The sequence below is a fragment of the Mustela putorius genome, unplaced genomic scaffold, assembly GCF_011764305.1.
Source record: "Mustela putorius furo isolate JIRA1106 unplaced genomic scaffold, ASM1176430v1.1 tig00000578_pilon_pilon_pilon, whole genome shotgun sequence".
Lineage (NCBI taxonomy): Eukaryota > Metazoa > Chordata > Mammalia > Carnivora > Mustelidae > Mustela > Mustela putorius.
Window position 1 is genome coordinate 3799902 of NW_025421422.1, and position 25834 is coordinate 3825735.

The 25834-nt window shown below is 48.0% G+C and overlaps 1 protein-coding gene across 6 annotated transcripts in view; it reads right to left on the reverse strand.

The window, feature by feature from the left end:
* Positions 1-25834, reverse strand: part of AP1B1 (adaptor related protein complex 1 subunit beta 1) — a 54616-nt gene that overhangs the window by 16089 nt on the left and 12693 nt on the right. For all 6 annotated transcript variants that reach the window (XM_004766486.3, XM_004766485.3, XM_004766484.3 and 3 more), the window contains 10 exons: positions 19402-19464; positions 16106-16211; positions 13720-13855; positions 12718-12963; positions 10876-11066; positions 9871-10092; positions 7107-7227; positions 6547-6642; positions 5445-5560; positions 4931-5096 (listed from right to left, as the gene is read on the reverse strand). In XM_004766486.3, the coding sequence (XP_004766543.1) occupies positions 4931-5096; positions 5445-5560; positions 6547-6642; positions 7107-7227; positions 9871-10092; positions 10876-11066; positions 12718-12963; positions 13720-13855; positions 16106-16211; positions 19402-19438 (1437 nt within the window). In that variant the 5' untranslated portion in view covers positions 19439-19464. The remainder of the gene's footprint in view (positions 1-4930; positions 5097-5444; positions 5561-6546; positions 6643-7106; positions 7228-9870; positions 10093-10875; positions 11067-12717; positions 12964-13719; positions 13856-16105; positions 16212-19401; positions 19465-25834) is intronic.

Sequence of the window (25834 nt, forward strand, 5' to 3'; positions counted from 1 at the left end):
ACCTGAGACTCCTGAGCCAGGGCTGTGCCAGGGACAGGCCTGTGGCAGGAGGGAGGGAACAGGGCTGACAGCACCTTCCGGTTGCGGTTGGCAATAGCAGGTTGGGCTAATAGCAGGTTGGGCTAATAGCAGGTGGCAGGACGGAGGAGACGTGATCCATTTCTGGAATTAAGCAATCCAGAGTCCTTGTCATTTGGTTACACATGGGCCAACAGAAGAGGAGCGGTGGGGCTGGCAGTTGTTAGAGCAGGAGGCAGCCCAGAGATTGGCTTCTAGAACCTGGCTACAGCCCCTGGCCAGGTAGTCCAGGAGAAGCCATTTATCTTCATTTGGTGGGGAGAAGGGTGGCCTGCTTCAGGGGGTTCTTGTGAGCTCACAAAACTACAATTTATGACCGCTTTGAAGCTAGAGTTATATCACACCTCATTTGAATGTGACTCTGGATAAGTCCTACAACTTCTCTGAGTCTGCTTCCTCACCTATAGTGTTAGTGTAAACTCCTGACAGTATTGATGGAAGAGCCCATGAGATAAGGAATGTAAACAACCTATCGTATACTTTGCTCAATACACAACGCCTGTCACCGTGGTCATCAACATCATTGCAGCCAGCACGCAGGGATTTTTACCGAGTTCTCCTCAGCCCAGGTCAGCTGGCTGCCTGGCATCATTCGTCACTGTCAGGTCTGCTACACTGCCTAGGAACTTGGACCATTAGACTGAGGCCTCCCAGCCTCACTAACACGCTGACACCCCACATGTCAGCCTGCATGTTCAGGGCAACCATCCTGCCATCCAGACAGGGGCAAGACGCAGGCTAGACTGACATACCACCCCAGGTAAGACTTTCTGAGCTCCCTGTCCATGACTGGAGAGGCCTAGGAGCCCAGGATAAGGGGGCTCAAAGAGATAATCTAAAATAAGCTCCCTGGGGTGCCTGTGGGGCTCAGTTGGTTGAGTGTACAACTCTTGATCTTGGCTCTGTTGGTTGAGCGTACAACTCTTGATCTTGGCTCAGGTCTTGATCTCCAGGTTGTAAATTCAAGCCCCGTGTTTGGCTCCACGCCCAATAAATGTAATAATAAGCATATACAAAAAATTAACTGAAATGGGGCACCTGGGTGGCTCAGTGGGTTAAAGCCTCTGCCCTCAGCTCAGGTCAGGATCCCAGAGTCCTGGGATCGAGCCCCGCATTGGGCTTTCTTCTCAGCAGGGAGCCTGCTTTCCCCCACCACTCTCTGCCTACCTCTCTGCCTATGTGTGATCTCTGTCTGTCAAATCAATAAAATATTTTTAAAAATTTAACTAAAATATAAATAAATATAATAAATTAAATAAGTTCCCAAACTGCAAAGCACTAAACAAGTATGCTTATAAAAACTCCGAATGGTGTTGTGAACCCAGGAAGCGAAGGCAACTGGCCACTTAATTAAAAGCGCCATCACCACCACCCAGCCACGCCGGAGTGCCCAGTCTACACACATCATCCAATCAGTTTTGCAGCAACCCTGCACTGGAGAAGAAGAAACTGGTTTGGCAAGTTTAACTTGCTCCAGGCCACCCAAAGTGGGGGTAGGGGAGGAGCATAGATTAGATTCCTTTCCCCAACCCAGGCTCCTGCTCTAGCTTCCCTTGCTGACTTCTCTAAGCCTGGGCTCTCCAGCAGACTTTGCCCAACGGGGAAGGGGCTACAAAAGATTTACTTTAGTTTTGCAGAAACACCCCCCAGAGGACATTCTCTGCACTAATCCCAGGTAGGACTTGATGGTGGGGGGCAGAAGGGATCCCAAGTCAGGCTCTGCTTCTCTCAGAGACTAGCAAGTGAGGAGGCTAGTATGGTGAAAGTAAAAGCAGCCCAGGGCAGGCTAATAGCAGACCTGGCAGGTGGCAGTGGGAGTGGGTGATGGTAGGAGTTAAGACCATTATTCTGTGATGAACATCTGTTGTTTTTGCCCATCTAGCGTCTAGTCTGTCTTCTGGTTAAGAGAAATACTGGCTTCCCTTCAGAGAATCATCCTCCTCTCTGCCTGATGGAGACTGGGAGAGGAGTCTGATAAACCTGGCCAATCGGAATCATGACGACTGGCTCAGGCTGATGCAAACAGGCCTAGACCGCTGCTGGAACTACCAGGGGGAAGGGAGTTAAGGAAGGCACCATGCTGTTACAGGTCATAGCCTGGAACCACTGACCCCAAATAGGCCCTAATTCTGGGAGTCTTCCCAAAGGAGAAACCACCCCGGGGAGACACACAAAGCCCTGCTGCCGCCGTCTGGGCATCCTCATCCAAGAATGCCGGAAGAGAACACACTCCTGGAACTTACCAGCTACAGGAAAGCAGTAGGTCCTCAGGGGTTTGTTGCCTGGACCAGTTTACTTTTTTTTTTTTTTAATTTTTTAAAAACATATTTGTTTGACAGACAGAATAAATAGGGGGAACTACAGAGGGAGAGGAAGAAGCAGGCTCCCCATTAAGCAAGGAGCTCAATGCAGGGCTCAATCCCAGGACCCAGGGATCGTGACCTGAGCTGAAGGCAGACCTTAATGACTGAGCCACCCAGGCGCCCCATGGACCAGTTTACTTTTAAACCAATTTTGATCAACACCAATACTACCACTCACGAGTGCTTATTACGGCCTGGGTGCCCAATAAGGACATTGCACAAAGCATTCTATATGACTTTCAGAGCAAGAGGATCAGGCACAGTCTTAAGAACCTCATTTTATAAATGAGGAAACTGAGGCTCAGAGAGGCAGAGAATTAGTGTACAACCACAGAGCCAAGAAGGGACAAAAGAAGGGTTTGGAGACTGTGGTCTCCTATTCCAAGGCTCATGCTCTGACCCAACAGAACATACTCCCCCGTTGGGCAGCAAAGATTTCTGTGCTTACAAACACATTTAAAAGCTCTCTTTTATGAGCAGACAGTGCCTGGTTCACAAAAAAGGGAATACACATGAAAAGATGCTCAACCCCACTCAACAAAAATGCAAACAGAACCAACCAAGGTACACCCTGTTGTTCATCAGATTGGCAAAAACAGTCTGTGAACATATTAGGTTGACAAGGAGGTAAGGGGAGGGCTATGCTGATTGGACTGAGATTGGACTGTAAACCACAAAAGTTCCTATACCAAAGGAAATGGGGAACAGCTTCCCACATCTCCAGTGCATAGTCCCCTTCAACAGAAAGAATTTATCTCACAGTTGGTCCCCCAGCTACTCACATATGCGACCTACATACATTGATTATTCATAGCAGTATTGATTAAAAGAGCAGAAGACTAACACCTACATAACCATCAGGGGAGGCTGGTTAAATAAACATGGCACTATGCAGCCGTGAAGAGTCCCATCAGTTAGTAACAACAGCGCCTTTAGATACCTTCTTAAGGGAAAAAGGCACAGTGCTGTACAATTTGAATGTATACAGTGTGCTACCAGTAGTGTTTATTTTTAAGTAATCTCTACACTCAAACTCACAGCCTTGAGATCCAAAGTCACATGCTGTACCGACAGAGCCAGCCACGTGCCCCACAGTTCAAGAAGCGGGATGCCTGGGTAGCTCAGTTGGTTGAATGTCTGACTCTTGAATTCAGCTCAGGTCTCAATTTCAGGGTCACGAGTTCAAACCCCGCAATGGGTTCCATGCCACCCGTGGAGACCACTTATAAATAAATGAATGAATGAATGAATGAATGAATGAGAGGCGACATATACACGGTGGACCCTCATTATCCGCAGAGCCTGTATTTGGAATTTACCTAGTTCCTAAAACGTACTTGTAACCCCAAAATCAATGTTTGGGGAGCTTTCGTGATCTTTCACAACAAAGTGCAGAAGAGTGAAAAGTTCAAGCTGCCTGAGGTACATATTCCCAGCGGAGGTCAAAGGAGGTGACGCTCTGCCTTGTTGCTTCTGCCCTCATACCATAAACAAGTGTCCTCTTCACAATCTATTAACCTGCCACATCTTTCACGTTCTGCTTTTTGTTGATGATTCACTGTTAATGACAGCCCCGCCCCAAGGGTCAGGTTGAAGTGCTGGCTAGCGAACACTAGCGTGAGGAGGTGATGGGCCTTATGAAGAAAATAGTGTGTTAGAGAAGCTTTGTGTAGGCGTGAGTTGTAGCGCTGGTGGCCATGAGTTCAATGTGAATGAATCAATAATATGTATTAAATAAGAAACACACAAAAAACAAGATAATGTATTGATTAACAAAAATGTTGTGATCAGAGGCTTGTAGGAACAATGGTCTAATACTCACTAATTCAGCGTTTGCAGTGACTTCATAGAAAATAATTATTACAAATAACGAGAACCAACTATATACGTGTTGCACGTAGGGGGTGTGTATTCTTAGACTGTCCCTGGAAGTATCCCCAAGAAACCAATAAATGACACTGATAATCTTTGTGAGTGGAACTGGGCCACCAGGAGACTGGTAGGAAGGAGACGTTTCACCATATACTTGTTCGTATTTTTTCAATTTTGAACTAATTGAATGTCTTACACTTAACGATGGGCTCAAACTCACAGCCTCGAGATCCAAAGTCACATGCTGTACCGACAGAGCCAGCCACGTGCCCCACAGTTCAAGAAGCGGGATGCCTGGGTAGCTCAGTTGGTTGAATGTCTGACTCATATTTATCCAAAGATAAATATGAAATGAAAGCTGGAAATTCTGCCTACCTTGAGTGTCCAACATCACAGACTGTCCCCAGAAAACCCCATAGCTAATGCAGGGTGAGAGGAAAAGGGGCCACCCCTGTCAGCCCCACTATCTGTCTACACTGTCAGTGCTGTATCACGAAGGGCTGGGCCTGAGGCCTGCTGGCTGAGGGGAGGGTTTCAGGGTGGGATGGACCGCACCAGTACCAAGCTGCCAGTCACGACCCACACCCTGGCCCAAGTCGCCCCACCTGGTGGCTCACCTGGGTGCTCTCATCATGGAAGCCCTCCAGGAAGCTCTCCAGCAGCTCGTCGGCGTTGTCAATTCGCTCGGCGTACTCGCCCACAATCCAAATCATGGCAGCCCGGGCCTCAGGCTCATCCAGGGAGTCCAGGTTCTCACACAGTGTGGCGATGACACTCTCATACCTAAGAGACGAGCACACAGCCAGCAAGTGAGCAGCAAAGGAGCCCAGGCAACCCAGAAGAGGCCCAGCAGGCACGGAGAGAGACAGGAAGCTGCCCCACAAGATCCTAAGAGAGTGGTGAGTAATGGGATTTGAGTTTATCTGTTACATTTTAGTGCTTATTTAGTTTGGGGAGTGGAGGAGGGGTGACTCAAGAGAAGTAAGAAAAAACAATAGGTTTCTTTTGAGAATGCCATTTGTGGCAGAGAAATAAGGAAAAAGGAGAGGCTCCTTGTTGCTTTTCCTCCCCCCACATGCCTGTGTTCAGCAGAGCTACACCACCCTCACGCTGGGAGGGATGGGCACATACTTGTTGGGGTACTTGCGGAAGATGTCCTTGATGACCACAATGGCTTCCTGGACCACGTAGTTGACCTTGGTCTGGATGAGATCGAGCAGCGTGCTCACACAGCGCTCTGCAGATTGCTGTGGGAAGAGGAATGTGGGCAAGGGCCTTGCAACCACTTCCAAGAGAACTTCTGATGACCATGTTTTGGCCTAGGGCTCAGTCATGTCTTGCCCCCTTCCTTGCCACAGAGGGTAAACAAGAGAACACTCTCCCCAGATAACAAGCAAGAGAATGAGTACAAAAGGACAGCCTGGAGATGGCAGAGACGCAGAGAGACAGAATTAGACCAAGAAGGCCAGTAGAGCTCCTGAGAGTGGGGAGAGGATCTGAAGTGCCTCCAGGCCAAGCCTTGAGGGCAGTGACTATGCTTCAGCCGAGCAACACCTCACTTCTACTAGTTTCCCAAAATGGGTTCCTATGACCAAAACCAGAAAGTCTCTATTTGGACCACCACTCCCCACCCCTTATTCCAGTATGCTGCACTAAGGCCCTTGTGGGAGAGATTCTCAGGATGCCATCATAAGGGGAAAATGCATCAAGGGGCTGGGCTGGGGTGACCAGCTGTCCGAGGATCTCCCAGTCCTCAATGGACTAACTTAAAGTCAGCTCAATGGTCAAGGAATGTCACCATAGGTAAGGAATAGGAGGGATGAAATGCCAGGACACAGGGGTCTGGACAGCCTTGGGAGCTTGGGCAAAGGGCATATGGACAGCTAAATCATGATTACTGCTAAAATGTTCAGCAGGCAGAGAACCCTGCTCCAAAACCCCATGAAGTGAAAGCTAAGTCTACCAGGGCCACCAGCAGCTAGGGCTGTGAGAGAACCCATGGTTACAGGTGGGTTTTTTCATCTGCAACAACTTGAAGGCCTAAAGGTGATCAGAGAGAGAAAAGGAACCCAATCAGATCTGCAAAATGGGTGCCTTGGGGCCTCCAGCAGTGACTCAGGCCTTCCTGAACCAGGAATAGCTGGCATATTCTGCTAGAATCAGACTGGTTTCCTGGTTTCAGCTTCCTTTCCCTCCCTCTCCCCCTACAGAGGACAGAGTCCCAGAGCCTCACCTCCACCTTGATGGCACAGCGCCCAATGGCTCGCACAGCCTTCCGTACGAAGTCCACATCCACCTCTGTTGCATACTCTTTCAGCTCCGCCAGGACCTGTGGCCCAAACAGAGAAGATGGGGTTGGGGAGAAGTGGATCTCCCAGGGTAACCAACATGCCTGCTCAATGGATACGCACGGACCCCTAAAAGGTGGGATTCTGCCTCCAGCTCGAGGAAGAAGGGCCAAAGGAAGGAGAGAGCTATCAGATGCCCCAAGAGGAAAGCAGGGAAGAACTAGTTGACAGGACTGGACATCCTCTGTTTAGGCTGTGCTAGCTAGCACGGCCTCCTAACTACTACTTTTCAGTGGATGGATAATAGAATAATAAGTAATAGTTGGGAGAATAAAGGCTTTAATCATAAAAATACCAGTTAAAATTGTTGAGTGCTTGCTTACAGAGCCCTGTGCTAAGTGCTCGTTGTGAGATGAACTGTCAGGCCGCTCAGAGACCACAGCTTGGTGGTGGTGTTGCTGCCCAACACCAAAGCTCATGGCCCTGGCTACAGCCCTCTGCTGACCTGGGCGATGTTGGCCTGGGAGGCCAGACGGATCATGATGTCCAGCTTCTCCAGCTTCACGTAGATGGGGTCATTGTATTTCACAAAGAAGACCTTCATTTCGTGCTTCAGGATCTCAGGCCTGGTGGCAAGATAGGATTGTCCAAAGAGCAAAAATCAAAGCATAAGCCCTGTGAGAAAACCCTTTCTCTGTGAGAAAACCCCAAATTACTGGGGCATTTCTGGGGTCCGAAGTAGATCCTGACACCTGTGAAGGCAATCACTACCATGGCTGCATGTTCCTCTGTGAGGGTCCACGGACTTGCCATTGTATGTCCAACCAGATCCCAGGATGGGAAGAGGGAATATGAGCAAGACAGTGCTCCTATTTGAGAGGGAGCAGGCAGCAGGCGACGGGCATGAGAATCAGACCTCCATAGTCCCAGCTTGTGACCTTGGGCCTCTGCTTCCTCACTCATGCAATTAGAATGACACCACGTAGGAAGTGTTACCACTGCAGGCCTCAGTCTCCAGTCTTAGAAAGGCCTGGCATCTGGGAACTCTGTTTTCGGGAGTGTTCTCACTGTTCCCTAAATGATAAAGGTGGCTAACTATGCCTAGACTGTTTGTATGATCTATGTTGAGTATCTGCTTTCCTTCTAGGAGTCTGAAATTCTGGAAGGTGACTATGTGATCAGTCCCCAGTAAAAACCCAGGGTACGGAGAGTCTCCAATAGGCATCCCCAGACAGAAAAATTACACACATGTTGTTGCACCTTGCTGTTCGGGGATGACTGCACTCTATGTGACCCCCTTCATGGGAGGACGGTCCGTAAGGAAGCCTGTACATGGATTCCTCGACTCTACCTGTGTTACTACAGCCATACTAAATCTAAGCCGTGAAACAACTATATGCTGACTCCCACGAGCCCTTCTAATGAATCTCTGAGCGTGGGGGTCATCCCAGGGATCCCAACAGATGTCTACATCACAGGGCTGTTGTAAGTTAGATGGGAAGCAGCTATTAGGATCGAGGCCTGCCTCAGGGAAGGCACCTGCTATGTGGCACTGTCACCAGTGTTGCTGCTCTTCCCTTGACTGGTACCGTCCACCGATTTTCTTAGATGAGGAAAGCTGAAGGTGGAGGGCCTTGCACCAGGTCACACATCTAGTGCTAATAAGGATGGAATTGAGAGTCACCACCCTCAACTCCTACTTCTCTGCCCTTTCTAGAACTGAAGAAAGGAAAAGAATGAGGGTAGGCGGTGAGGAGGGGAGAAGACACAGCAGAGAAAAAGGAGAGATCCTACTTAGGTAGGACTCAGTGCTGCTGTGTAAACTGCAGGGAGGTCCCGGCAAAGCAAGGAGCCTTTGCTATGCCTGGTCGGGGAGACAAGGTCCCAAGCCGGGGGCGGAGGAGACATGGTTTCTGCAATCAGGACCTGGCAAAAGCTGCCCAACTATGTGGGGACTGGGCCAGATGGTGCCTGAGCAACACGGTCAACTTCTTAAGAGATTTGCCATGTTAAATATAGCACAGGGAGCCCTTCACACTGATCAGGATCTATAGGTCACTACATCTTATTAAATCCCACCCACAACTAGAAATGAATCCCTCGTCTCGTGGCTCTGCTTAGGCACTCAAAAAGCTTTCCCAAATTTACCTCCCAAACCTTCACAACTGCTAGGACTCCACTGAAATTTCTGGGCCCCCAGGAGTGCCCTAAGAGCTGGAATGATGCTACAAGGACAGGGAGAAGTGCTGTCTTCCAAAAAAGAATGTCTACAAGAGGCCCTGTTCTTTGCACCCAGCAAGGAGGAGTTGGCTGCTGAGTGAGCCATCTGACCAAAAGGCTGGGAGGAAAACTCCAGAGACCAGCCCCACTGTTTGCTGGACTTCCAGAGAACCCCTCCTATCCTGGGCCCCTCAGACTGACACTGCTGTTTTTCAACTCTACCTATCTTGGGTATCAGGCACCTTCTCTTAGGAGCAGTGGCTTAGAGCTGTGGCTGTTCCCATGGGGCCAGTGGAAATGGGCTTCCTCCTTTTTATTTTTTATTTTTTTAAAGTAGGGTCTATGCCCAGTGTGGAGCCCAATGCGGGGCTTGAACTCACAACCCTGAGAGTAAGACCTGAACTGAGATCAAGCATCAGACGCTTAACTGACTTATCTACCCAGGCGCCGCCGGATACGGGCATTTGACTCTCGCATACCCCTCCTCAGGCCCAAGGCCAATGAGAAGTCTGCTGCATCTCACCACTCTGGAGTCCTCTGACCTCAGAGAATTTGACTAATGCTATAGCCTCTGTCCTGAGGAAAAATATACACACAGAATCTTACACCCTGCTTCAGGAGGTTCTGTGGACTGTGGAGCCATCCCTTGTTTGCAGTTAAGCAGCACCACGCTGCTCTTGACCTCATCTGCTACCTCGGCAGGCTAAGCCACGGTTTCTCACCCTCAGCACTACTGACAGTTTGGGCAGGATGGTCCCTGGGGGTGAAAGCTGTCCTGCATGCTGTAGGACGTTGGGCAGCACCCTTGGCCTCTGCCCATGAGGTGCCAATAGCACCCCCAAAGTCAGACAACCAAAAATGTCTCCAGATATTTCCAAATGTCCCCCAAGGGGACAAAGCTGCCTGTGGTTAAGACTTCTGGGTTAAGTTCCTGAGACTCCCTACACAGCGACAGGTCACTTTCCCTTTAGTGTCCTGCTCCCAGGAGGAGCCATCCCTCCTCCCCGCCACACCAGGGGCACTGTGCGTGCATGTGGCAGTCCGGGTACCTTTTCTGCACAATGAGGTTGATGTTGCGCAGGGCCACATACTGCAGCTCCGGCTCGGCCGACAGCAGCGTGACCAGGGGTGGGGCCAGTTTCTTGAGCAGCGTGCCATAGTAGTCCAGGTCCTTGGACAACATCTCCATGAACTTCATCAGCACCTTCACAGCAGAGAGCACCACAGCAGAGTTCGCGTGGGAGAGCCTGGGAGTGACCCGCTCGCAGATGCTGGGGTCCATTCCAAAAGGGAAAACAGGAGAGAAAGACAAGGGCAACACCCTGGTTTTAGTTACTGAGAAAGCATGTTTTCTGTAAGAGAACCTAGATTCTGATTCTGGTGCTTGATAATTGACCCCAACAGGTTAAAACCACTCTAAGTCTCAGTTTTCTCATCTAGAACATGGAGATGATGGTATCTTCCCAGGGTTACATAAGACAATGTATACAAAGCCCTAAGCACCATGTATGGTAGTTAATAAATACTGGGTCAGTGTTAAGGCCCTCCCCCCACATCCCCCGCATTGAAAGGGCATTCAAAAGGGGCAAGGTATTATGTTGGTTATGACCAAAGGTCAGGGAGTCCCAGCCGGGTGACCTGCATGAGTTCATCCACCTTCTAAACCAGTCTTTCCTTACCTGTAAAATGTGGGCAATGATGGGGCAGCTTTCACAGAGGTGCTTTAAGGAGCATCTAATGGATAGGAAGCACTTGGCAGAGCCCCAGCCACCCAGGAAGAATCCAACGAATGGTGACTCTGGTGCTATCCACCTCCTTTACTCAGCCCAAGATGACTGGGGTCTTTGTCAACAACCAGATCGGACTCTGGCTTCTGTTCTGTCTGTACCATGCTGAGCAGAAAGGTGACTGCCTGGCTCTGGCTTCCCTTGAGGATGGTCTGTGGGGCAAGGCCCTGGCAAAGGGCCCAGCAGAGATCTGAGGCCCAGCTCATGGCTGGAGCTCTGCAAGGACCAGGTTCCACTAGGTTGGCAAGCAAGGAGCAGCCTGCTCACCTCTGGGCCTCCCGGTCATCCTTGGGTGTATAGTTGGCTAGGCAGTCGAGGATGAAGATCTGGCCCCACTCGGTGCACTCGTTCAGGGCTGTCAGCAGCTTATTAATGGACTGTGGGTTCAGATCAAGCAGGTTGCTGCTGGGGTGAGACTCAGCGATCTCTGAGAGGGCAGCCACTGCATTTGCCACCACCTGTTTGAGAGGGTAGAAGGGATATAGGCTGGGGGTGTCGCTCGGGCCAAGGGACATTGGGACTATTCATGCTGGCAGGTCAGAGGATGAATATCCTGAAATGACAGGACCCAACGAGTAGGTCCTGCAGCATGGAGACCCACTCTGAGCACTCACCCTACTAACTCAGCTATAAAGCAGAATGAATGTTAAGGGCCCCTTCCCCAGTGTGGGAGGGAAAAAAAGAGGGCAAACAAAAGAAACAAAAGAAAGATCCAGCTCCAAATGCCTGGCAACAGAAAATATTCCTAGCTACCCAACACATAGCCCCTGCCTACTGGCTACAAGAGCTCACTTCAGGGAGTGTCAAGTGTGCTTCTTGGAGCTAGAAGATTCTTGCAGAGCTCTGCAGGCCATGGAAACAAATGGGGGCTGGAGTCCAGAGGGGATGTCAGGTGAAGCCTTGGGCACTCCAGCCATTTCTTTTTTTTTTTTTTTTTTTTTTTTTTTTTTTTAAAAGATTTTATTTATTAATTTGACAGAGAGAAATCACAAGTAGACAGAGAGGCAGCCAGAGAGAGAGAGAGAGGGAAGCAGGCTCTCTGCCGAGCAGAGAGCCCGATGCGGGACTCGATCCCAGGACTCTGAGATCATGACCTGAGCCGAAGGCAGCGGCTTAACCCACTGAGCCACCCAGGCGCCCCACTCCAGCCATTTCTACCAGAGCAGCTGTTTTTATGTGTGTTCTGCAGGGTTTTCAACTTTTCCCTATAACAGACAGTGCTCCAATGGCCAATCTTGTATTGGCCACTCAGAGTCCTGGGTCAGTGTTTCCATAGGACAGAGTGGGATGGCTGGGCTGAGGGGTCTGTGCATTTCACTTTAAACAGAGGCTGGTGGGGCGCCTGGGTGGCTCAGTGGGTTAAGCCGCTGCCTTCGGCTCAGGTCATGATCTCAGGGTCCTGGGATCGAGTCCCACATTGGGCTCTCTGCTCAGCAGGGAGCCTGCTTCCTCCTCTCTCTCTGCCTGCCTCTCTGCCTACTTGTGATCTCTCTCTGTCAAATAAATAAATAAAATCTTAAAAAATAAAAAAATAAACAGAGGCTGGTGAATTGCCCTTCAAACTGCTATTACGTGAAAAAAGAGGAGCTCCCCTCCCAGCGACACATCCTGAGGCCCTGCCCTCCAGGCTATGCTACTTCAAGGGTGACCCTCTACAACCCTGCAACCCCAAAGATGTGGGAAGAGGGAAAAGTACCTCACATTCAGAGCCCGCCAATGGACAGTGACAATGACAGTGACTGAAAAGGGAAGGAGCACACTAGTCTTGGTTTATGCCCACTGTGTTACCTTCACAGCTTAAGCCTCACAGCACTCCTGCCAGCCACGGAGTTAGATCCATCTTACTAATGAAAAAAAGAGGGCTCTGGAAGGTTAGGCAGCCCACCAAAGGAAATACAGTTTGTGTTAGAGAGGGCACAAAGGGGAGAATCCAGTTCTAACTCCCTCCAAAGATGGTGCGCGAACCACCATAGGCATGAGGACAATTAGCCCACCCGGCAAGGCTCTGACTTCCAGGAACTGGGGAGTGCCTGGTGGAGGAGGAAGCCAAGGTATTCCCAAGCAACCCAGGAGGTGGTGGAAGTGGTATGGTGGGTGGCATTGGCTTACCATGGGGTTCGAGTCAGAGATGAGGTCTTTAAGGGTGTCCAGGAAGCCCTGGTCCTCTACCAGCTGGGCATTGATGTCATGCAGCTTGGCAACACACACAGCTGCTGTTTTGCGCACGTACGGGTCCTCATCCTTCAGGCACTTCCGGAGTGGCTCACACAGGTACTCTGTGATCTTGTCAACGCGGATGCAGCCCATGGTCCGCACAGCCAGGGCCCGGATCAGGGGATTGGGATCCTCACAATCCTGAGGGGAACGAGCCATCGGCCAGGGGCAGGGGCAGGCTCAGCAATATCAGACGGCCCACCAACTGTGGCCGACAGAACCAAAAGTGCCATGTACAGGCATCTAGCATTTGCCAGATGATGTGCTGGGGCTTTGTGTATTGTTGACTCTAATTCTCACAGCAGGCATACAGTACTGTTCCTGTTTTACAGGGTGAAGCAGCCAAGGCCCCCAGGGAAACTGGGAGCTCACCCAGTTACAGAGCAGAGCCATGATTCAAACCCACATCCATCCGGCACCATAACCCACAGAACCCCTCATGTGCCTCTATCTGAGCATCGACAGGGCAAGGGGAGTTAGGAAAGTTCTAAAGGTACACAGAACTGACCATCCAAGTAGCTGTTTACACCTTAATCTGGATGGAGAACACAGAAAGGGGCAAAGTCTAGAAGGCGAACATAGAAGCTCTCAGATTCTTGCTGAATCCTGCCCTGGCAAAGGATGCAGGACAATGGTGCATCCCAGGGGGGACATGGGGATCAATACAGGCCTTAGGCTACCTCACTCAGGAATGAGTTAGCAGGGTCTGTAGCAACTGATTTTCTAAGACAGTGGGAGCCCTCTACTGGAGGACTAGGAGGCCCTCAGCCTGGGAGTCAGAGGGACTGGAAAGGAGCCTGAGTGCTTTTACTCAGGGCCATAGTCTCCCACCCCGAGACAAAGGAAAGATGAAGCAGTGAACACCCATGCCCTTCCTCCGACCAAGCTCCCTCTCACCTTCACAAAGGTGTTGACAGCCATGATGGCCATGTCGGGTTGACTCTTGGCATAGTTCATCAAATACAAGTACACCAGCTTTTTCAGCTCCAGGTTGTCTGTCTGCATACAGTTCACCACGTCGGGGAAGAGGGCACTGGAAAATCAAAATGGCATGAGTGTAGGTAAGGCTGAAGAAAGGAAGATTTTTCAGAGAGCTAATGGGTGGTTTGGGGGTGGGGTGGGGAAATAGGGACAGTGGATGGGAGAAAGGGGAAAAAAAGTAACAGGACTTCCTAGTAAAAGGGAAGACACCAGCTATGCTGTTACCATGAACACTTATGGGTAGCAATGGAACCCAAAAGGTGATTTGAAAAGTAAAGTCCTCCATTCTTTTTACAGAGTTCATTCATATACAACTCTACAGCCCATCAGACCCGGCTCAAACCCAGCTCTGCCGCCTGCTAACTATATGAAATTGGGGAAATTCCTTCATCCCCCCCATGTCTCAGTTTGCTCACCTGCAGGAATGGTGCAGCAAAACCCCATTACACAGGGCCCTTGTGATAATTAAAGAAGACAACATATTTCAGGTCCCTCAGCTGCCCACTAAAAACTAGCCCAGCATGCACAGAGCATGTACTATACAGCCGGGTTTAGCACTAAGGGTTTTATATGCATGATCTCAATTAACAGCCCCAAGAAGCCAGTGTGTTATCCTCATTTTACAGAAAACAATACCAAGGCTCATAAATGTCAAATAATTTGCCTGAGGAGCCAGGTCTGACTCTAAAACCTGTGCTCATGACTGCTGTTATTCTGGGTGGAACCCTTCCCAACATAGAACCCCAGAGTCCCAATACCGTTGAGATGTGAAATATGCTTAGAGGTCAATTTTTTCTCTCTGGAATCTTCACCTCCCCTCTCAAGTCTTGTGACTTAATGGTCGAAGACATGGTAAAAGAGACTCAAGAGGTCAAAGTGAGCTCCCTGGGCTCCCTTAGGAAGGAACCCAGTTGATGCTGACATTGATGCATAACCTTGGAAGATGAAGAACTAGGAAGAAAGGGGTGGGGGGAGGAGGAGCCGCTGATGGGCCTGCCACACCAGCACAACAAGTTCACTTGAGACAGAAGAATAAAGATGCTTCCTCTGTGAGGAGGTGACAGTGGTGTTCTATTTGAAGAGTGGCTTTGTCCGGGAAGGATGTGACTTGGGAAGAGGCCCAGTTCTCCAGCAGACGCCTGATCCTTTTGCCACTCTGTCTATAGCAGGTCTCTCTGCAGAACTGTCTCTGCTGTGGTGCTATCAGGAGGTCCCTTGCTGAGGTGGCAACAGGACAGGGCAATCCATGGAGAAGTCTGGAGAAATATGACCCAGATGAGGAGCTGCCCTACATCAGCGCCCAGGCCTATAAGGCATGGAGCTAGGCACCATGCAGGCACAGTGGAAACACCTTGGAAGGGCTGGACTTGCGTCCTAGTTCTGCTATGAACGATGTGACTGGGGGCAGTCCCTATATCCCTTCTTTATCTGGTTTCTTTGGCAGTAAACACATTCTTATGTACAATGTGGGAATTGTAAGGAACTGCTGAAAAACATACCTGAAAGTTTTCTGCATACTCTCAAATACTATGCAACTGTTTGGTTGTTACAAAATCTAGTCCCTGTCACCGGGGACTTAATGACATGGTGGACAGGTGAACACAAGTACACTTCAGAAAAGGACAGTCTAGAATTAGTGCCAGGTGACAGGAACACAGAACAAATGCTACACATTCAGGGAAGTGGGCTGGAGTGATGAGGGAAGGCAACAAGGAGACCTTGAATGGGTTTTCAGAGATGGGAAACAAGCTTGTAAATGGAAAAGGGAAAAGGGACAGTCTACACAGGGGAAGAACGTGAGCAGCGGAGAGGTGGCAATGCTACCCATCAGCTGCTCTGGCGGTCAGATGTAAACCAGAGGCTGTGAACTGGCGACAGATCCGATGAATCCCGTCTGCATGTGTGTGTCAGCGTCATAGCAATGTTTGTTTAATATCATCTAGCAATCTTAAAAATACGATTCAAAATGAAAAAATCTAGATTTCTTATTCTTTTAAAAAGCCACACCTGCTCATACTGGGTTCGTTTTTCCCAGCTGGCAGCAAACCTCTGGAATTTCTGACAGGGTTCCTGCCTTTTGGACTTGGCCCACTTCACTACTCACTCCGCTGCCCTGAACCCCAGCAGCATCTGAGCACAGGACCCCTGTGTAAACGAAACCTTCTGAGTGGAAAGGCGGCTTGCAAAGGGAGCCATAGCAAGGGGAGACACGGGTGCCTAGAGATACCGTCAAGGAGCGATGTGAACTAGACCCATGCTACAGAGCCCCGCTCCAGCCGCCACCAGGCCTGCGCCTGCACACCTGACATCTTTGCCCACGGTCATTGATGCAATCACTTTCTTTACCGCCTCCTTCTTCTTCTCCTTCTTGTCACTGTTGAGCTCTGCCTTCAGCTCGAAGATCTCCCCTAAAAAAGGAGGCAGGCATGAGTGATCACCCCCCTACCCTGCCAGAGGGCCATTCCCAGTCCCCAAATTCCAGAAGAATGGGAGGGGAGGAGCAGGTAAAGACACCCTGTGCTGCCAGCTGAGGGCCGTGTTAGGTCCTTGGCCTCAGTGACAGAGGTAGCAGAGGGGGACAGCTCTGAGGAGGGCAGTGTGGAGGCCGTGCTGGACTGAACAGAGGGAACTACAGAAGCAAAAAAGATTCTGAGGCAGACAAAAAGTGTGAGAACAGGTCCTGCTCATCAAGCAGTTAAAAACACTCAGAGGAAAGTAAAATTCTCCTCAGCTACCACCCTCACCCGAAGCCCTCAAGGAGGTGTGTGATGGAATCTGGGGACTGAAGATGTGAAGGGAGAGGGTAGGATTTGCTCAATTCCCACACTTGGCTTTTCCTGTTTTCCTAGAACCCCCAGTTAAAACAGCACACTCAGGGTTTCACTTCCTGAGCCAGAAGTGGTTGCTCAGCTCTGAAAATGGGAATTCAGCTACCCCAGGAGGGCCTGAGCACATAATATGCTTTTCTTAAGAACTTGATAATCTGGGGGACGCCTGGGTGGCTCAGTTGGTTAAGCAGCTGCCTTCGGCTCAGGTCATGATCCCAGCGTCCTGGGATCGAGTCCCACATCGGGCTACTTGCTCCGCAGGGAGCCTGCTTCTCCCTCTGACTCTGCCTTCCACTCTGTCTGCCTGTGCTCGCTCTCACTCTCTCTCTTACAAATAAATAAATAAAATCTTTAAAAAAAAAAAAAAAAAGAACTTGATAATCTGGAAAAAACAAATGAGAAAATAGGGTTGTTCAGGGCCCAGATAACCCCAATGACAGGTTACAAGGGCAGACTTTGGAATGAGACAGGCCTCCGTCTCAAAACAGGAGCCGCCAGGATTTCTGAGCCTTTTTCTAAGGCAGGTGCCACACCGTCCCCCATTTCTCATTTCATCCTCATGACAACTCGGCATTTCCTCCCATTTTACAGATGAACAAATGGAGGCTGTGACTTGCCCAAGAACGCACTGCTAGTAGCAGGTAGGGCCAAGACTCAAATTCACATCTGCCAGCTTCAAAGCCCATATGCTCATGCCAATCAAGGATATCACTTTGCTTCTCTGAAGCGGTTTCATCTGTACTCTCTCTACTTTAACTGGGGCAATGAATTCTCTCATTTAACACTCAGTTGTAAAATGCTCATCTCAGTGCCTGGCACTCAGTGGCCTGCATTAAAGGTGACCACTACTATTATTAATTTGCCATGGGACCCTTGGCTTGGATTACTCTTTTACAGAAAGGGTCCCAAACTTCCCTCTCAAGTTATTTGGGGTGGGAATAAAGCAAAGATTGTCATGTAGGGGGGAAGTGCTGAGGAAGTTCTAGGCGGATTTACAGTGAGAAAAAGAAAACTTGCAGGTTTTTATCATGACTTAACAATGTGTCGGGAAAGAACTTGAGATGACAGAGAGCAAACAAAGTTAATTAAGAACAATCACACAGTACGGCCCAGGGCAAGGCCACCATGAGGATATTGCTCAATAGAGCAAAGAGGAATCTGCAGACCTTGCAGTTCAGACTTGACTTCTGCAGGACTAGAGGAACATATGCCCTTCCCCTCCAAGAGACTGAGGGAGCCATGTCTCTCTGCTGCAGGATCTAATAGACCATGATGACTTTGACCCTGGATCCTGTTGCAGAGCTTTGCTCAAAGTGTTTGGTCACATTCAATATAACGACCATCAATCGATGGAGTCATTTCAGTTCTAAGAAGACTGATGAGGTAAACCTGGGATCTGCCTGTTTCCAAAATGTCTCTTTCCTCTACTGGGCCCCAAATCAAATCACTCACCAAGCCTACCTCCTCAATCTCATATAAAGCATCCGATTTACTCTACCCACAATGCTACACCCCACCCCACCCCTCTCCCCAGCTCAGACACCATCATCTCTCATGGGAGCTGTGGTACTGGTCCCTTTGCCTCCCCCCAATCTTCACCTTCTTCAATTCTTTACTAGAAACTGCCTTGGATTTTCTCTTGCTTAAAACCATCACTGATGTCTGATTTGGACTCAGGCATCCCTCTATATTCTCCTCAAAAGAAAACTCACAAAAACCCCACCACTGACACCTCAACTCACTTAGCACTAGGTTCACCCTCTCTAGTCCTGTACTCTCCAACTCTCCTTCTATCACACTCTTGAGTAACTTGTGCCCAGGAGTCTTCCTTCCCTGGGCATACCCTGGGCAGAGTAAGTGCTCTGCTCCCCTTTCTACCCTTCCCTTTTAACCAGCTAGCTCCATTCAAGGTCCGCCCACGGCCCCCTGCACTTCCCTTACCATAGCACCCACCACCTTTAGTATGATTACTATTTAACAGACTGTCTTCTCTGCTTAACTGCAAGAAAGCTACAACAATAAAGATGTGCTCAATAAGGGGAAGAGGAGATTGCAGGTCCTGGCTCAGCTGCCTCAACAGCCTCTTTTCATCTGGTCAGCAGGCATGTGTTGATCTGGCTTGGAAGGAAGGAAGGAAGGAAGGAAGGAGGGAGGGAGGGAGGGCCCGTCAGGAAGACACTTGACAGGGTTAAAGCACATTCATCAGCCACTACAACCACCTCTACTTCTCAGAAAGCAGAAACAACCACAATGCCCTATAACAGAAGATGAGTTGAGCAAATTTCAGTGCATCAACTCAGCAGACTAACACTGAGTAGATACAACTGTGGGGAAATGTTTAGGATAATGTCAAATGAAAAACAGGATATAAATTCTGACTCTGACCACGTAAAACATGTGCCTGTGGATAAAGACCAGACATACACACACATACACACACACATCACTGTGGGGTTACTGAAAGGATTGTGTGCTTTCTTTCCTCCAGAAAAAACATTTAAAAAGGCCATTCAGAACAAAAGGGGGCTTCCTCCCTCTCCATTTGGAGCTAATGCTCTTCCCTTCCTGAGTTCTAAAAAGTAGTAGTCAATTTCTTATACCATCAACTCTTCAATGTTCTGGATCCACAAGGTTAAAGGTGCTCTGGGTAATTCCCGTTACTTGCTCCCAGGCTGCCACCCCTGCCCCCAAAGCCCATCCTGGCAGGGAGAAGGCAGAAGGATGGAGCCAGGAAAGGGTAGGACAGGACCCACAATGAAACAAAGAGTACCTTTCTTGGTCGTGGTGAAATACTTTGAGTCAGTCATTTTGGTCCCTTATCTGTGGCCGGACTCTGCAAGACAGAAGAGAGGGGTGACTTTCTGTTGTGTCAGCTCCATTTTCAGTCACGGAGCACAGGACGAAGGCAGGATCCAACACACACGTGGTATGGGAAGATAGCTTCTTAGCTCTCTATGGGGCAAATGAGCTGTTAAATAATAGGATCAGCTTTTGGAAGGTAATTCTGAGGGATCCACCAAATTTTTTAATGTGCGTATCCTTTGACCCAGCAGTTCTACTTATAGGACTCTCTCCCACAGAAATACCGGCACAGATGGTAGGGTTTTCCTACAGCACTGTCCATACAATACACCATCAGAAATAACTTTAATGCCCATTAATAATGGGGCACTTGGGGGGCTCAGTCAGTTGAGTGTGTGCCTTCGGCTCAGGTCATGATCCGAGGGTCCTGGAATGCAGCCCTGCATCAGGCTCCCTGCTCCACAGGAAGTCTGCTTCTCCCCCTCCATCTACCGCTCCCTCTGCTTGTGCTCTCTCCATCAAATGGATAAATAAAGTCTTAAAAAATATATAAGGGAATGGCTAGATACTCTGCAAAGTCCACAGATTAAAAAGCACTTAGTTACAGCCTCTGTGTGCTTACCCCACCCAGCACTGTTCTAAGTGCTTCGTGCGAGTTACCCCATTATAGCCTCATCACAGCCTCACGGAAGTACTATCGTTACCCCCATATAGTCAAATGAGCTTGGAAAAGGCCAAATTTGGAAAGCCAGGGAGGGAGGTTTCTTCTCTCCCCAACTTTTCCAAACTTCTCTAATAGCAATATGCACTATTCCTCTCTAGAGAAGGCTAGAATCCATCTACATACTGTAGACTCTATAGCATTCCCCAAATCTAACTGGCCAGTTTCCTCAAAGCATCTCTCAGGACATCTCCCAGTGCAAAAGTCACAGTGTAAAGTGCTATTCTAAGGCAACAGAACAAAGAAAGTACCAAGGCCCCCTCATTCATTCACGGTTTAGAGCATCCACTATGTACCTTCAGTAGTTCCTCTTGACCAACTGATGAAAGATTAAAGAAGCTCCACAGGGGCCGAGTACCCCGGATACATGGCAGAGGCTCCAGGGGTGGTTCTAACATTTAAGAAGTTATCACTTACTGGGACACCTGGGTGTCTATGTTGTTAAGCATCTGCCTTTGGCTCAGGTCATGATCCCAGGGTCCTGGGATCTGCTCCTCCCTCTCCCTCTGCCTGCTGCTCTGCCTACTTGTTCTCTCTATCTCTCTATCAAATAAATAAATAAAATCTTTTTTAAAAAGTTACACTTACTGAGTCCCTATTACAGCCAAGAGGTTTATCAACGTTGTTTCATTTAATCCCACTAACCAGGTGGCTGGTTTGAGGAATATTTTACAGAGGAGGAAACTGAGGCTCAGGATTAAGTAACTTACCCATAGTCACATGACTTGTAAATGGTTAGACTGGGAGACCATCTCAGGGCTGCCTGACCTCAGCAACTGTATTCTATTAACAAAGGAATTCTGCTTCTCCCATCTGAAAGGGAGGACCGAGCCCTGATAGTGCCTAAGGACTCAATATAAAAACCCTAAGACTTTCAATGATAACTGCCCAGTCCTACCTGTAGTCTCACATGGTACAGAAAACCAAACAATCCAAAAATATAGACATTTGAATGGAAAAATTCCCTCACTTTTGTCCCTTCTGTTGCCTCTACTGAAGAGACTGAAACATAGAACCCAACAAGGGCACTTGTGATGAGCACTAGGTGTTATATGTAAGCGATGAATCATTAAATTCTACTCCTGAAAACAACTGTATGCTAACTAACTAGAATTTAAATAAAACCTTGGAACTAATTAATTAATTTAAACCTCCACAGAACCTGTTAACATCTTCTTTCAGTACATTACTACTAGGTGGGAGCAAGATGGAGATTACTGGTGGGATGGATGTGAGAGGTCAAGGATCATTCAAAAAGTCTCTGGAGGGGCACTTGAGTGACTCAGTTGGTTAAGCAGCTGCCTTCGGCTCAGCTCATGATCCCAGAATCCTGGGATGGAGTCCTACATTGGGCTCCTTACTCAGCCGGAAGCCTGCTTCTCCCTCTGCCTGCTCTGCTTGGCACTCTGCCTGTTTGTGTGTGCTCTCGCTCTTCCCTGACAAATAAATAAATAAAATCTTTAAAAAAAAAAGTCTCTGGAAACAAAACTGACATGGCTCCTCTCTAGCCCAAGTGAATTCTCCAGACTAAGCTGGTATTCACAGCAAGATGGCAAAGCAGCTGTTCCCCAACTGAGCCACCCAATAGATTCTGTCTCAGTGATCAATGGGAAACAAGTATGTGCTGTCTTGGGGCTGCCTTAAATCCTCTGTGGATCCCACTGGACTAGAGAATAAAGGCTTCACTGACAGAACAGCACAAAGGAAAAGACACAATTCTATTATCCTTTGCTTTGCAAGGTTGAAAAGGGATGATGGCACTTTTCTGTGGGAGATGCAGGAAAAAGAAGAGACTGCTGTGTCTGATGATGGGAGACCCATGGTAGGGACTCTATCTTGTAGGGCCTGACAGCAAGAGTCAGGCCTGTGGACAGATCCACAAAGGGAGAACCCACGTCAGCCTAGTCCATGGCTCTGTCCACCCTCCCCCTTCATAACTGGCCTAGGGTTCTGCACATGGCCAGTGTTGAGTTGATAGTTGTTAAAAGAAATGAAAAGGGGCCAATGACCATCCTGGAGAGTCTCGGCTTGCTGACAGCTCTGTTATGTAACTCTTCAGCATTTGTTTCCTAAAGGAATTCACTTACAGTGAAAATCATTTTCTTTTGAGTACACATTCAGCCATTTTCTCAGAGAAATCTCCCCAACCTAGAGGTTCTTTTTGGAGTGCTGTGAATGAGCAGATCAACAAGATAACAGGATGTCTGCCACACAGCAAAAGGCTGTATGACTTCAGGAATCATAGGTGTGAGAGCACAACTGGAAGGGGTATCCAAAATAAAAGTATGCCATTTCTCAAAGATAAGTTTAGTCTAAGAGGGATCAAGAAAACAAAAGGGGCTAAAAATTTTAGACCAAAAGAATCACAGTAACATATAAACCCCTCTGTTGTTAAATCTAGAAGGAAATCGAAGTGAAAAAAAGGTAAAAACTACCTTAGATGTCTAACTTTAATGATGCCCAGAGATTCTTCCTTCTCCAATAGTGGAGGCTCTCAGGGGCTTTGCCCTTATCTGCAGGCACAATACAACATCTCGGGGTCCTAAATTCCCAGAACACAATCACCTGGGGACAGATTTGAGATGTATGTACCTGCCCAGGTGGAGAAAGCGTGGGTAGCTTCTTTTGGGGGGATTAAAAAAAGCAACAGAGCAGGGTCAGCTAATCAGACCACCACAGACTGCTGATACCCCTATAGCGTTAAGCTTTGATGACACTCTTCCTTTTACAGATGCTAAGCAACTACTTGCAACTTACACTGCTACCCAGCGTGAGCGCTGGCTGCTTCTTTTCTCTGCAGTATCTATCTCACATAACCCTCTGCAGAGGGCCCAATGGGACTGATGATGCAGAAATCGTATCCCTCTGAAGCTGTTTCACATACAGGAAATTAAAGTGGAGGAGGAAGGGGAAGTAGGGAGAAGTGAAAATGCTTTTGCCAAGCCACCCAGAGCACAGATTTTAAAAACCTCATTACACTGTGGAAGATCACACCTGGGTGACCTGCCTTGGATGGCTATCTCCTGTGTCCTTTCTCTGAAGTTACTCTTGGTTAGTGCAAGAGATGTTTCATCCTCTCTGCAGGAGTGAAAAAAACCCTACAGTTCAGCCTAAAGGATCAGACTTAAAGGATGCTACAGGAAAGACGGGTGCGTTCCCTGGCACTGCTCAGCTATCGCCATACACTGTGTGCCCACTAATGGAGGCTGAAGAGGCTAAGACCTTGTTTGGTGACTCTAATGTATACATGAGCCACACCTGGAAGCACGCAACCAGTTCAGGCAAGAAAAAGCCTAGGGTTTGGATTCCATCTTTGGAAGTGACGGGACACATTCTAAAAAGGAACAATTGGGGAATTTTTGGTTTGCAAACTGCTCTGGCCAGTGTGATAAGTCATTTTTGCTAAGGAGACAGCATTCTGGGCTGGGATACTCCTCACTTTCAGCGTTTACGGGCTAAGGATCACCTCAGGGGGAGGGAGAGTCTAAACTAAAACCCACACCTAAAAGGACTGGTTTTGTCACTAATGAGCCACTGATGCTGTCCTTCATTTAAATCTACCTTCTCACTTTGATCTTATAATCCCAGACCAGTCCCTATTAATCTTACTTTATTTTTATTTTAAAGATTTAAAAAAAAAAATTGTTTTATTTATTTATTTAACAGAGAGAGACACAGTGAGAGAGGGAACAGAAGCAGGGGGAGTGGGAGAGGGAGAAGCAGGCTTCTTGCCGTGCAGGGACCCTGATGCAGGGTTCAATCCCAGGACCCTGGGATCATGACCTGAGCCGAAGGCAGAGGCCCAACGACTGAGCCACCCAGGTACCCCCTATTAATCTTACTTAAAAAAATAAAAATAAAAATCCTACTGATGCTCCTGTTTTCCCCTGCCACTAGGCTTAAAGTAAAGAAACTGAGTAATAAGCCTGAAATAGAGTAGTTTTATGTTTTCTAGAATTATAAAGAAGCCCCTAGTGAGAATCACTGACACACTGGCTAGGACAAAGATGTAATGTAATCTAAGAGTGGAAAAATGAGGTCCTAGGAAGATAATGGAAGGGGAAAAAAATCATAAAAATATCCCCAGCTAAAGACTTTGAATTTTAGCTACTGGAATTAGACGTAAGGAAATAAAGTCCTCAACACTTTTTAAATTTGTGAGGTCCTCACATATCTACATGTAGTTCTAAGAACAAGAGATGAAGAAACTCTGTGTTTTTTTTTGTTTTGTTTTGTTTTTTAAAGATTTTATTATTTATTTGACAGACAGAGGTCACAAGCAGGCAGAGAGGCAGGCAGAGAGAGGAAGGGAAGCAGGCTTCGCTGCAGAGCAGAGAGCCCGATGCAGGGCTCGATCCCAGGACCCTGGGATCATGACCTGAGCTGAAGGCAGAGGCTTTAACCCACTGAGCCACCCAAGCGCCCCAGAAACTCTGTGTTTTAAACAAATAAATTGAATTTAATCTATAAAAAGTACATTAAGAAAATAAATATTGAATATATTTCAACTTTTCTCCAAGACCTCAAAATTTCTAGTGATAACAATAATTATTTTATCTTTATCATTTTTATTTTTTAGGTAGGCTTCATGCCCAATGTGGGGCTTGAACTCAAAACCCTGAGATGAATAGCTGCGTACTCTACCAACTGAGCCAGCAGGTGCCCCAACAATAATTTTAAAGCAAAGAATACTGAACTGCTTGCTGTTGGTTTAATTCACCTCTATGACCCAATTCTTCTCTTGAAAATGGGGACAGCAGCACTTGCTCTTTACTTAGTTCACTGTTCTTCTGATAGGGGACAATGTGGGAATGAAAGCATGCTGATATTATAAATATCATGGAGTTCCAGGGCCCCTGGGTGGCTCAGTGGGTTAGGTATCTGCCTCTGGCTCAGGTAGTGGTCCCGGGGTCCTGGAATCTAGGCCAGCATCAGGCTCTCTGCTCAGTAGAGAGCCTGTTTCTCCCTCTCCCTGCTGCTCCCCCTGCTTGTGTTCTGTCTGTGAAATAAATAAATAAATCTTAAAAAAAAAATTGTGGGGTTCCATTTACATGAAATTCTAGGATAAGAAGAGGTAGAAGTCTGATCAGTGGATGTGTTTGAGAAGGACTGAATGGGGCACAAAAGAACTCTAGGGGTGATGGAAATGATCTGCATCTTTTTTTTTTTTAAGATTTTATTTATTTATTTGACAGAGAAAGAGACCACAAGTAGGCAGAGATGCAGGCAGAGGTGGGGGGAGGAAGCAGGTTCCCTGCTGAGCAGAGAGCCCAGCATGGAGCTCCATCCCAGGACCCTGAGATCATGACCTGAGCCGAAGGCAGACGCTTAACCCACTGTGCCACTCCGGTGCCCCATGATCTGCATCTTGATGCAGATTCTGGCCAGACTGGTACACTTAAGAGCTCACATATCCCTTGGTATAAGTCATACAAATATTAAAATTTTTTTCATTTCTATCTATTTATTAAGATTTTATTTTTTTATTCTATAGAGACCATGCACATACAAGCAGTGGCAATAGCAGGCAGAGGAAGATGGAGAAGCAGGTTCCCTGCTTTCCAAGACCCTGGGATCATGACTTTGGCTGAAGGCAGATGCTTAACTGACTGAGCCACCAAAAAAGTCAATTCAAAAAATTGAATTTTTTTTTAAATAAAATAAAACTCAATGCTGAAGA